At 46.9% G+C, this 12,299-nt stretch overlaps 1 protein-coding gene across 3 annotated transcripts in view; it reads left to right on the top strand.

The window, feature by feature from the left end:
• The window catches only part of Pip5k1b (phosphatidylinositol-4-phosphate 5-kinase type 1 beta), a 270,694-nt gene that overhangs the window by 253,525 nt on the left and 4,870 nt on the right, over nucleotides 1-12,299 (top strand). For all 3 annotated transcript variants that reach the window (XM_060387780.1, XM_060387797.1, XM_060387789.1), the window contains exon 14: nucleotides 4,857-4,974. In XM_060387780.1, coding sequence (XP_060243763.1) covers nucleotides 4,857-4,974 — 118 coding nt within the window. The remainder of the gene's footprint in view (nucleotides 1-4,856; nucleotides 4,975-12,299) is intronic.

The raw sequence follows: 12,299 nt of genomic DNA, 5'->3' as shown, positions 1-12,299 counted from the left end.
TTCACTATGCATAACATCTGGTAAGTCTATTTGTGTCATCATTAATGGCATGATTTCCTTCTTTTTCAAGGCTGTATGATGTTCCATAGTATGCACCTGTGGAGTGAGCGTGTTTGTGCGTGCACGTGTGCATGTGTATCTATCAATGACATTTAAAACATACCCCCAATTTTTTTAAAGTGTGCTCTGTTGGAGACTTGGCCATGTCTGAAGTATTTACCAACTTACCTTTTGCTTTTAATGTACTACCTGGTATGAAGTAGGCTATCAATGTATGTTTGAATGATTTATTTGTAAATAGAAAAGTAGAAGCTGTTTTCTTAATGCTGATAGCTCATGATTGCAATATAATTTGGGGAGGGGTTGATTGTTTTGTTATTAAGACAAGTCTCACTCTGTAGCCAAGGCCAACCCAAAAGCCAGTTAGTAATCAGGCTAGCCTTGAACTCATGGCAGTTCTCCTGCCTCCCTCATGAGTGATAGACTTGCAGGTGTGAGCCAGCATACCTAGTACTTGAAGTAATTGTTGTAAAATGCTGAAATCTTAAGCAGATCACTCCATGAAAGGTGACAAACATGTCTGCGTTCACAGGCAGCCATGAAAGACCAAGGTGGGGAGCTGTCACCCTGCTCCTCAAGAAACTCCCTTCCACCTCTCCCTCCTCCTGACTCCAAGGCCATCATTTTATTTTATTTTATTTTATTTTATTTTATTTTTATTTACTTTTGGTTTTGCGAGACAGGGTTTCTCAGTGTTTCCCTGACTATCCTGTACTCACTCTGTAGACCAGGTTGGCCTCAGACTCATAGAGATCCACCTGCCTCTGGCTCCTCTCAGGGGGACGTAGCTCTTCGGCTAGCTTCTAAGGCCAGCTCTCCAAGCAGCAGGCCCTTCCTGTTCATTCCCTTTCTGTCTGGGCTGTTTCTGCAGTAGGCCTTATGCCCCGTGCACGGAGAGGTTAAGCCAAGCTCGCAGCCATAGGCAGCCATCAATCAATACTTGAGATTGCCAGCTGCTCTGAACGCTGGCTGGAAACAGGCAGTGTCCTGGCCTAAAAATAGCAGAAGTGGTGCCGAGGAAGAACAGCAGCCATGTTCCTTTTCTCCTGACAGCAGAGAAGAGACAGGAACTCTCTGAAAGGCCGTGCTCCCAGAGGCAGAAGTGGTTAGGGGGCGGGCGGCTTGCAGCGTCACTGCCAGAGCCTCCCATGTTTCTGGGACTTCTGGGTAACCCTGAGGACATTCCTCCTCACTCAGTTCAAGAGCTTGATGTCTTAGGATCCTGCCATGGAGGGACATGAGCCGACTGCACAGTGACGTCTCCCAGGCTGTAAATGGAAAGTCTGGTGCCAGATCCTGAGAAAAGCAACCGCCTCTCCCTTACCCCAACAGAACAGGGCTGGAGGTGGCATTTTCATCTCCGCTTCCCCCTCCCCCCCCCCGGGCATTGTGGGAACAAAAGCAGCGTGTGGCTGTAGGACTGAATGAGCTTTGGCCGCCAAGTGAGTCCCAGCTGTATCTGTGGGCTTCCCTGCGAGGAGAGCTCTCTAGCCACGGTTTTATCGGTTAGTGTTCCAGTCGCAAAGCTTCCAATACCAAAACAGGAGTCCTTTCCAAGCCCTCGTACAAATCCATCCATGCAGAGAGACCTCATGAAAGGGCAAGGCGTGATTCCAGAGCTGGCTGACAGGATGGTGCTGCTCCCCTACGTTCGTAATGAAAAGCCTTCCCTCCAGTTGGCCTTTCCCTCACTCACATAGTGGGGCTTGGTCCCTTGAGTGACGGTGCCGAGAGATGGGCTCCTCTAGAGATGAGGAGCCAGGGTTCTGCGCGCAGGTGATGACTTGCCCTACCTCACAGCAGGCCATCACAGAAGCATGGCTTTGGCTCAGCTTCTGCCCTTCCTCTAGAAACCCTTGATTTTTTTCTCCCCCTAGTACAGTCAGCTGTAAAAGACAAAACTTTGTAACATCGGGGCAGCCGAAAAATGTGGCGTGAATGTAAGCAAAAGAGAGGAGGGAGCCAGGGACTCCACTGAGCCTTGTAACCTTGATGCCAGGAACATTTTCCTTGGCATGGCCCAGCAATCATGACATTGAGCAACAGACATAAAAATATAACACGAACTCACCATTGGCCCAGCATCAAACAGTACTTACATAGCCTCAATAAGGACAAACTCTGTATATTGATTTTCTAATTTTGGAGGCAACTCATGAAGGAAACAAGACAATTCCAGTTGCCATTGTTTGTTAAAATGTATGTATTAGCGGCCGTCATAAAATGGATGCAAATTAATTTTTGATGTGTCCAATACAAAGTAAGAGGATGGAAATAGAGGGAGAGAAGGTAAATATGAGGGAATGTGGATATAAGATATGTGGATGGTGGGATTAAAACAGTTACATGTAATTTGTAGTTACAAAATACGAAATGCATATAGCAGGTGTTGGGAGGAAACAGCATTAAGAGGAGGAACACATTCTCCCTGGAGAGTCAGTGGACGCCTCGGTTGAAGGTCTTTTACTCCACATTCCACGTTCATCAAAAAGTAGGAACGGGGCTGGAGAGTTTAGCTTGAGTGAAGAGCACTGGTTGCTTTCAAGGATTCCCAGCACCGCCATGGTGGCCCACAACCCTCCGTGACTCCAGTTCCAGTGACTCTGACACCCCCTCTTGGGTTCTGAGGGTACCAGGCATGGTCTTCTAAACAAGGCACTCATACACATAAAATTAAAATAAATTCACCAGAAAAGCTAAAAAGAGCAATGCTAACAGGAACTTGCTGGCAGAGGAGGGGTGTTGGCTGCAGCTCTAGCTGTCCAACCAGGACTTACTTATGCTGTGATATGTTCGAGGCAGAGAAGAGGTGAAAGAGAAGACCGTGGCTAGTCCCATCTGCTCTCTGAACACCCGTGCCAGTGAGAATGAGCTATAAATAAAGCACTCATTAGGTCAGCAAACAGAAATCAGCATTCCGGGTTATGAAGTTACTGCTGACGGTTTCACAAGTCCAGCCAGGCTCTGTGTGAAGCCAGACTGATGTTACCTGGCCAACGACAGCTTTCACGGCATCAAAGCACCATGAATGTCCACTGCCAGAGGGACCACGTGGACATGAGTCCCCCTGCAGCTTTCGGATTATCAAGAACAGAGTGATAGGGAGCGTCAGGACCTCCCAGGCTCCTATGACACAAGAACAGAACCAAATAGACAAACTTTCCTGTGCAGCTAATTGCACGTGAGATCGCTCAGACCTCAGAGGGTCTAGAAGAAGGGAATGATGGCGGAACCGCTACAGAGCCCAGGCAGGCCGCCAGGCCCTTAAACCCAGTCACGTAGCATCACTTTTAAAAATGGACCTTCCCTCTGTTAGTCTGGCGTATGGCGGGCACTCTGACCCTGTTACTAGATTCTGAGAACCTTTCTCCCAAGAGTGATGTCCTCCCAAGTGACTCCTAAAACCCAACCTAGGAAAGTCACAGGTTCACGGCCTGGGAAACTATGAATTAATGACAAATAGATGGGTCCCTGGGAGATCAACAGTGCAGTTAAAAAAAAGAAAAAGACAAGGACAAGAATATTTCCCAGCGGACATTCTCTTACTCCATAGCATTTGAGTGGATTCCTTTGGGGGAACGTGTCTTCTTTTGTATTCTGCGTGGGGCTTATTTAAGGAATAGAACAATTTGCTCTAAGCTGTGGATACACGTAGACTTAGGTTGTGGTTTATTGCATTATCTCTTTATGCTTCATAATTACATTTTTTTTTCATTTTATTATTTTTAAGTGGCAGCTGACAGTTACGTATTCATCCACGTTGCCCGGGAAGACCTCAGCTGGAATCCCTTACACCTGTGTGATGGCCAGACCATCCCCCACAGCCCCAACGCCAATGTCACCCTCGAGCCTTGTCGTTTTCCAGCATTCTGCCCTTGAAAACCATGGGAAACTTCCGCTGCTTAAAAGCGGCACTTTTATTTCATGATGCCTCCCTGGCTGATAGCCAAGTTAAATGCTGCCAAACAGCCCAGCCCAGCCTTTCATTCCAGCCCTCGGGAGCCAGCGGCAGGTGGATCTCTAGGAGTTTGAGGCCAGCCTGGTCTACAGAGTGAGTTCTAAGACAGCCAGACTATAGAGAGAGACCCTGTCTCAAAAATAAAAACGAAAAATATTTTAAAGAAACAGAGCAGCTCCTTCATTCGTCAATAGTGGTTATGAAACTACAACAAAACAAAGCCATGTTGTTCGGACTTTTATTGTTTCCCTAGGGGTCTGCATAGGAACTCTTCATAGAGTGAACAGTAGCAGTGCTCTGTGTTAAGGAAGCATCACCAACATAACTTCTTTCTTCCCGCTTACGTATGTGGCAGTTCATGGTGTTTGCAGGAGGTGACTGGTGGCTCCCGTGTCTTGCAAACCATGGGTTCTGTGAATCTAGACGCCTCCGGCTAGCTCTGATTTTGAGTGGCTTGTTTTCACTTCTGACTGCTGTGCTCCTCTCATGCATCCATCCATCCATTGGTCAGGGATTCAGTGTGTGGTCTCTCCACTAGACCCCCTGAGTTAGATGTTCCAATGGAAGGGTCCAAGGAGGTGCGTTGTGACCAGCCCTTCAGAGACTTTGATGTACAGTGAAGCCTGGGAACCACTGAAGCCATTGAACTTTTCAGGCCCCAAAACAGGAACACAAGAAAAAGGCAGAAAAAAAAAGAATGTAGGGAGGGAGGGCAGAAAGCAGAAGGGCTGCTCCCTGGGCCAGTTTGGATACATGAGCGGAGCGGAGCAGAGCTTGGGATGAGTCCTTGGATCTGTTCTCCAGGCCACAAACTCATTGTTCGTCTTTGTTTTTCCAGCAAAGGGTTACCTTCCAGTTCAACCTTCACCTTGGAGGAGGGGACCATCTACCTGACTGCTGAGCCAAACACTCTGGAACTGCAGGACGACAACGCCTCTGTGCTGGATGTCTATTTAGTGAGTGACTCTCCTCTCACCTCCCTGTTGGCAAATGGGTTGGGGCCTTGACTTAACACAAGACTGAGTTGTGTAACTCCAAGCATGCTTGGGGTTTTTAGAGAAATAACTGCCTCCTGTCCCTCCTGCGGACAAGTCTTCCCAAGCTATGGTTTGTCACAACGGGTGGCAAGAATTGGTAGGTTAACACTGGTTCAGTAACTGTAATCAGAGGACAAATCCCCTGAATGACCTCTGCATCAGACTCTCTAAGCATTCCTTGCTTAAGCCAGTCTGGGCTGCCCCGGGGGGTGGAAACAATGACATTTCCACTGCCTCTCTGGAGGGAGCTAGGTCTCCAGCAACCTAAGGCACTGCCAGTGGTCCCAGCACAGCTTTTGTAGGTTTTGAAGATACTCTCTTCACCTGTTGTAAAGCCAGATGAGTTGTATTTCTGCTTCTTCCCATGGATCACTGGCCTTGAGTCATCACCCTCTTTGGGCTTCCGTTTCCTCATCTACTTAATGGCCTATTGAATGCTCTCTAAGGTCCCTTGCAGCTCTGCTAGGCTGATGCATTGTGAATCCTGGGGAGTGGCAACGATAATGAAGGCTCCCCAAGAAGCCACAGCTGTTCTCCAAACTCTACAGCTTCATCGCCTCCTCTACAATTACACTTCACTTAAGCTTTAGGGCAACACATCTGGAACCTTTGGTGCCATTAATTTGTAGTTTTGGTTTGTTTGTGTTTTTTTATTTTCTGGAGATATTTTTATTACTATTATTTTGAATGTTGTCCTGCATCTGGGCCCACCCTCCGGTGTTTTCATTCGCCTCTGCATTATGGAAGAGTGATAAGAAGGGAAATCCAGGCTGGCCTGGACAATTTCTCTCTCCTTTCTTTTTGATCTAGCTCAGAAGCTCTGAATCCCAGCCATTTTTCTCCCTGCCATTTTTAATTGAACATTCTCTTCTCTTTGGTGTCAGTGCAGTCTGGTGGCTCCTGTGAAGTTTTTCCCTGGAAGATGCAATATTTCTTAGGGTTGATAACCTCATCTACTTTGAGTTTAACTGATCCACTAAGTCTGTAATTTATATCCCTGTGAAATATGCAGGTTTAAACTATTACTGATTTGTGTATACCAGATAGCATGAAATTTCTTTTTAGGGCTCCACCCAAATTTGTGCCTGTGGGCTACGGTGGCCTTTTGGCTTTTCTCTGTAATTTGAACTGAAATTTTAAAAAATGGTTGACCTCTGAAGAGAGCTAACAGTTTTATCGTCCATATTCAAGCATTTAATTCAGGTCCCACCAACGTTTCCTCCCACACCGCTTTCCAGAGGCCATTCTCCCTCACAGTGCACACCCCAGGCTTTCTGGTTCATTTGCAAATATTCAAATCAAAGGAGATGGTTTTTAAGATGGCTTTATCTGGTGACCAAAGATGTTTCCTATTGAATGCTGAGTTGATGAGCCACAGATTGGGGTATTGAAAAGAATACAACAGAACTGAGTAGGCTGCATTGATGGAAAATGGGCGCTTCTGCCACTGAGAAGCCAGTGCCGCCTGTCACTCTAGCTGCCCTGGCCTCACATCCGAAGGCAGCCTTTGCCTGAGGTAGAATGCAGTCTGATGTTGCTGGGAAGGAGAACAACAAAAAGCCATTGCCCCTGGAAAACGGAGGTGGAGAGAGTATCCTTTCATCACTGGGAATAGATTGTGAGAGATGAAGGGGTTGCATTTTTCATAACAGTGAGGTCTAAAGGATGACTGCCACCCAACAGAGCCTTCTTCTGTTACTCATTCCCTGAGTTCTAGCCTGTTGCCTTTATGCTTGCCACATTAGCATCCTCTCAATAACACGCCCTTTATCTGTGAAAGTACTTCTGCAAAATGGCTGTTTGAAGTGCAAAAATAGTTTTGAGTATGTAAAAGAAACAGTTAAGCTTTTTTTCTTTTCTTTTCTTTTCTTTTCTTTTTTTTTTTTTTTTTGCCATACCAGTATTGGATATTACTGCACTGACAGGCAGCCCTTGGACAGCGTGATTATTCAGTGTGTTTGGGGTGGTTAGTGGAACTCTTTGATCATAGGAAGAAGGGTGGCAGAGAAGTGAGGAGGATTGAATGAACAGCTGCCACACCATTCTGTATGAGGAAAGCCTGAGAAAATACGAAGACAAACACTCAGCAAATTAGGTCACAGGGGTCTTAGAAAATTCGCAGGAGCTTTTGGCAACAGAAACTGAGTTTCTGGATTTGAGTCGTTAGGCTCAGAGATGAATGACCTCTGCACAGCACTGCATCGCCTGGGTCTCTCTAATCATTCCTTGCTTAAGCCAGTCTGGGCTGCCCCGGGGGGTGCTGATTGAAATCAGCGGCATTTCCACTGACTCTCTGGATGGAGCTGGTTTCCCAGCAACCCGAGGTACTACTCACATGCCCAGTGGGTCTTGTGAGAGCGGATATATAGAAAAGGCACACAGCTTCCTCAGGCTGGAAGCCCGGAACCAAAACACCTTTCCCGTTTGTTCCATGTTTACACTGTGGGAAACTGAGGTTTCAGAGAGTAAAATAAGGCTCTTCCCCCCAAAGTGCTTGACTCCTTATGTTATTTGACTAAATAATGTTTTTAAGACACATAAAGAGCTAGGGGTGGGGGTTGCAGACATGGTGGCACACACATTTGATCCCAGCGTTCAGGAGGCAGACGTGAGCAGGTCTCTATGAGTTTGAGACCAGCCTGGTCTACATAGCAAGTTCCAGGTTAGCCAAAACTTTGCAATGAGACTAAGAAAATCAGCCAGGCTTCTTTTATCCCAGCACTCAGGGAGGCAGAGGCAGGCAGGTCTCTGTGAGTTCAAGGCCAGCCTGGTCTACAAGAGTGAGTCTAGGACACCCAAGGCGACACAGAGAAACTCTGTCTTAAAAAACCAAAACAAATAAGTAAACAAATAAAACAAAACAAAAAAAAGAATGTCCCTTCTTGTGTGCCAGCACACACACAGGTGACAGCTGTTCTTGAAATAAGGGTGATAAATGCTTTATTTAAGAAGCAGCCAGCCTGTCTGGATTAGGTGGCCACTCACAGAATTTTTTTTTTTAACAGATAACATTTAACTGCAGTACAAGGTTAGAATTGGAGCTAGAGTTGCGGAGGCACACTGGTGTTCCAGTTCAGCTAGGCCCAGTCTCAATGCCAGCTTGCAAGGTTGTGGCAAAGGGGTTTCTTTGTAACATCCTGGTTGCTATGGCCTTGTAACCAGGTTTGACTCCCGTCTTCTCTGAAACTAGCTCTGCTCCTCAGATCACTTGAGGCCATCTATGGGTGGCCCTGCTATTTCCCTTCCTTTGCCTCTCTGTGTTCCGGTCCCTCTGGCCCCTACTGCTCGTCTTTCTGGGTCTGTCCCCTTCTCAGCCATAGAAAGCCAGTGTGTTCTTGGCTCCTAAGGTTCTCCAACTCTCGAGAATGAAATGTCTGAGTGGAAGTCACCACTGCTGGTATGAATCCTGATGTGGCCCAAACTTCCAGGCCCAGAACATACAAAGATCAAATGGTAAAATTATGCCAGGCAAACATTTCATGTCATACCCTTGGGCCTGGTGAACTTGGCTTCACTCATACGAATGTCCTCCCTGATCACTGAGGTATAAAAGAAATAATAAAAAGAGACTGTCAAATAATAAAAATAAGGGGGATGGCTCAGCAGTTAAGAGCACTGGCCAGGTGTGATGGTGCATGCTTCCGATCCCAGCACTTGGGAGGCGGAGGCAGGAAGAGCTCTGTAAGTTCGAAGCCAGCCTTGTCTACAAAGCAAATACAGGACAGCCAAGCCTGCACAGAACAATCCTGTCTTAAAAAACAAATAAACAAAAAACAAACAAACAAACAAAGCACTGGCTGCTCTTCCAAACAACCCAGGTTCAATTCCCAGCACCCACCTGGCAGCTTGTGACTGTCTGTGACTCCCATTTCAGGGGATCTAGTGCCCTTTTCTGGCCTTTACAGGCACCAGACATGCTTGTGGTACCACTCACACTATAGACCAGTCTGGCCTTGAACTCAAAGAGCCACCTGCCTCTGCCTGCCAAGTGCTGGCATTAAAGGCATGTGCCGCCAATACCCAGCTAACAAATTATTCATTTATTTTTATTTTATGTGCATTAGTGTTATGGGTGGGTGGGTGGATGGATGGATGGATGGATGGATGGATGTGGATGTTGAATCTCCATGTGTGTGCTGAGAATTGAACCCAGATTCTCTGAAACAGCAAACAGTGTTCTTAACCACTGGGCCATCTCTCCAGCCCTTGTTTCTTGGCATTCTTAAGCTTGCACAGTGCCCTCCTCCCCAGTTCCAAGCCAGCCTTCCTTCTCTGTGTGTCCTCTTTTCTTCTTTGTCATTGAATTAAGATCTACCCTAATCTCGTGTGACCTTAACTCTTTACATCTGGGAAGATGCCATTTAAGGTCAGTTTCTAAGGTCACACGTAGACTAGCATTTTCAGGGCTCATATACAGTGCTGTGAGGTTAGGTAGATGTTTCCAAGTTATTTTGGATTGCACACACACACACACACACACACACACATGTTGGATAAATGACTGTGTGAAAAGTCTTAGTTGTCTTAGAGGGTGCAATGTGTGTTTTAAGCAAATTCCCTAGAGGTAGACCAAAAACATTGGTAGTTTTGGAAACTTCCTGCATCCAGGGCTGAGAGCCACTGAACTTATTCCCAGGATCCTTTAACTCTGAGCATCCTGTCTTTCTCCTATGCCACTGTAGGGGGGTGCTGTGTCATGCCTAAGGACCCCCATCCTAAGATCTAATCAGAATCAAATCCTCTAGTTCAGAAAGCAAGGCCTATGATTGATAGCCATAGTCGCTGAGCAATATCCCTCCTTTCCACAAACCCTCTGCTGCCACTTACTGGTGAAGAGGCAGCTCTGCCCATGGGATAAGGCGTGACTGACTGAAGAGCTAGGGTGGCTAGCGTGCAGCTCAAGAGCCTGGTTCCTCTCTGTGCACTTGACCATATCTTTCCAGCATTGTGCATGTCAGTTCAGTGGGTATCAGAGTGTTTGGGCATCAGAAGCATCTCATGCCACAGGCCCAGCATCTGCCACCTTTCAGATTGGCTTGTAGGCTACAGTTAGAATCGATTGTGCACAACAGAGGAGAAGCTTGTCTCCCCTCAGGTCCAAGCATGCCCTTCTCCTCCATCAGATCCAGTTCCGCTTGAGTCTTTTTAAAAGCCACCCCCTTGGCCGTTCAATTCAACACTGAAAAGGCTGCTCAAACAGCAAGTGTAACAAAGTATCAACAACAACAAAAAAGCGCTGAAGGCTTTCTTTACTGTCTCTGACAGATCCTGTTTTTACAGGCTGCTGAAGAAATCAGTAGTGGGGCGTAGGATTAAATATAATAAAATGAAAATATGGAGGCTTTAAAAACAAGAGGACTCTTAAAACCTTGCGATAGCTCCTGGCCATTGTTTCTGTTTGCTAGAGCCGTCACAACCAAGCACCAAAGTCATTTAAGAATATAGAAAGTTCTTCCCTGGAGTGTCTATAGAATGGGAGTTCAAGGTCAGTTGTCAGTGGGGTCCTGATGTCCGCTGTCGGACACTTTTCCAAGGCCTCTTTTCTTTTTTTTTTTTTTTTTTTTTTTTTTTTCTTTTTTCAATGCAGTTTATTCAGGAACATTGAACAATCCTCGGACCCCGGGGAAAGCCAGCCCATAGCTTAAATAGCCTCTGGGTAGCCAACCCAGGCGTGCCACGGGGGCAATGCAGATAGGTCCACATACATGGAAGCAAGCCAGATTCTCGGCCTTAGCCAAATGTGGAGTTGTTCGTGACAGAGAGCGTTCACCATCCGGAAGGTGGAAGGCGGAAACCAGCTCCATCTTTAAGGCATAGCATTCCGCAGCTCTCTACAGTTCCCCCTTTTTGTTTTAGACGTATCAGGCAAGAGTAGAGGTCTGATCTCTGATATTAGAAATAAATTGGGACTTTGTACAGATGTTCATTTAGGTGTCATCCACCCAAAGAGCATCAGACCCGTCCAATACCTTTTTCTCAGAGGCGGGACCTGGGGCATCAACCCGCATGCAACCAGACATGCTCTTCTCTGGGTCCAAAGCGGCTGACCCTGAGTGCAGTGCTTAGCCTCGCATCCTGAGCGTATCATTTTAGCTTTTTATGGTATCCAACCATGCTTGGGGAGAATGTCCTGCTTCAATGGCTGTAAAGGCCAAGGCCTCTTTTCTTGGCTTGTAGATAGCTGTCTCCTCCCAGTGCCTACACAACATCCCCTCTGTGTGTTTATGGTCCAAACTTCCTGTCTCTAGAATAGTAGTTCTCAACCTTCCTGATGCTGTGACCCTTTAATAATGTTATTCCTCATGTTGTGGTGACCCCCCCAACATAAAATTATTTCCGTTGCTGTATCATATAGTAATTTTGCTACTGTTGTGAATAGTAATGTAAATATCTGTGTTTTCTGACAGTCTTAGGTGACCCCTGTGAAAGGGTCATTTCAAACCACCCACACAGGTCACAGGACACTAGTCCTGATGAATTAGGACCTAACCTGCCATCACATTTTAACCTGATCTCCTCTATAAAGACCCTGTCTCCAGACAAGGCCGTGCTCTGAGGGACTTGTGGTTAGGGGCCCCAACATTAGAGGGACACGGTTTAGCCCACGACAACTACCATATACTCTGGTAAAGAGTGGCACTACCCCCCTGTGCTTCCCCAGAAAGTGCTGGGAGAGGAAGACGTCATGAGCCTGAAGCTTCCATCTTCCTCCGCTCTGGCATGACTGGGCGGGGGGGAACCTTCCATGCAGATCACGAAGCAGCCAGCAAACACCTTCAAAGCCTGGCTCCTTGTCTAATGATATCGGCACAGTATTCAGCTCCCCCCATCTCCCAAGTACAGCAGAAGCCGAGTCCAAAAAGTGGACTCTTGGCTGGTGCTTGTGGAGCCACTGGGATTGACAGCAGGGCTCCATCCGGTACCAGAAGTCCCCTGTGGGATAACTGAGATGCATAAAATCATTGATGCCCTCCATCGTGTCGCCGTCCTTTGGAGACAAACTAATGAAGTGGTGAACTGCATTAAAATAATGCTGCTGAGCTAACGGTTTTGAAATGGAGACCTTGATCTCAGTCTGTCTTCTGAGCTGTGGGAGATGGTGGCAGCTTCTCTGTAGTCTGCCTGCGGCAGTGCTCTTTGCTGGCGCACCACAGGTCAGCAGGAGGCCTGACAAACCACAAGGTTTGACCGACATTCAAGAAACCAGTCAGTGACATTCTACCATGTCAGACCCTAGTGGATGT

Source organism: Meriones unguiculatus, chromosome 1 (assembly GCF_030254825.1).
Source record: "Meriones unguiculatus strain TT.TT164.6M chromosome 1, Bangor_MerUng_6.1, whole genome shotgun sequence".
Classification (NCBI taxonomy): domain Eukaryota; kingdom Metazoa; phylum Chordata; class Mammalia; order Rodentia; family Muridae; genus Meriones; species Meriones unguiculatus.
The sequence above is the reverse complement of the archived record's forward strand: the minus strand, read 5'-3'. Positions and strand labels throughout refer to the sequence as shown.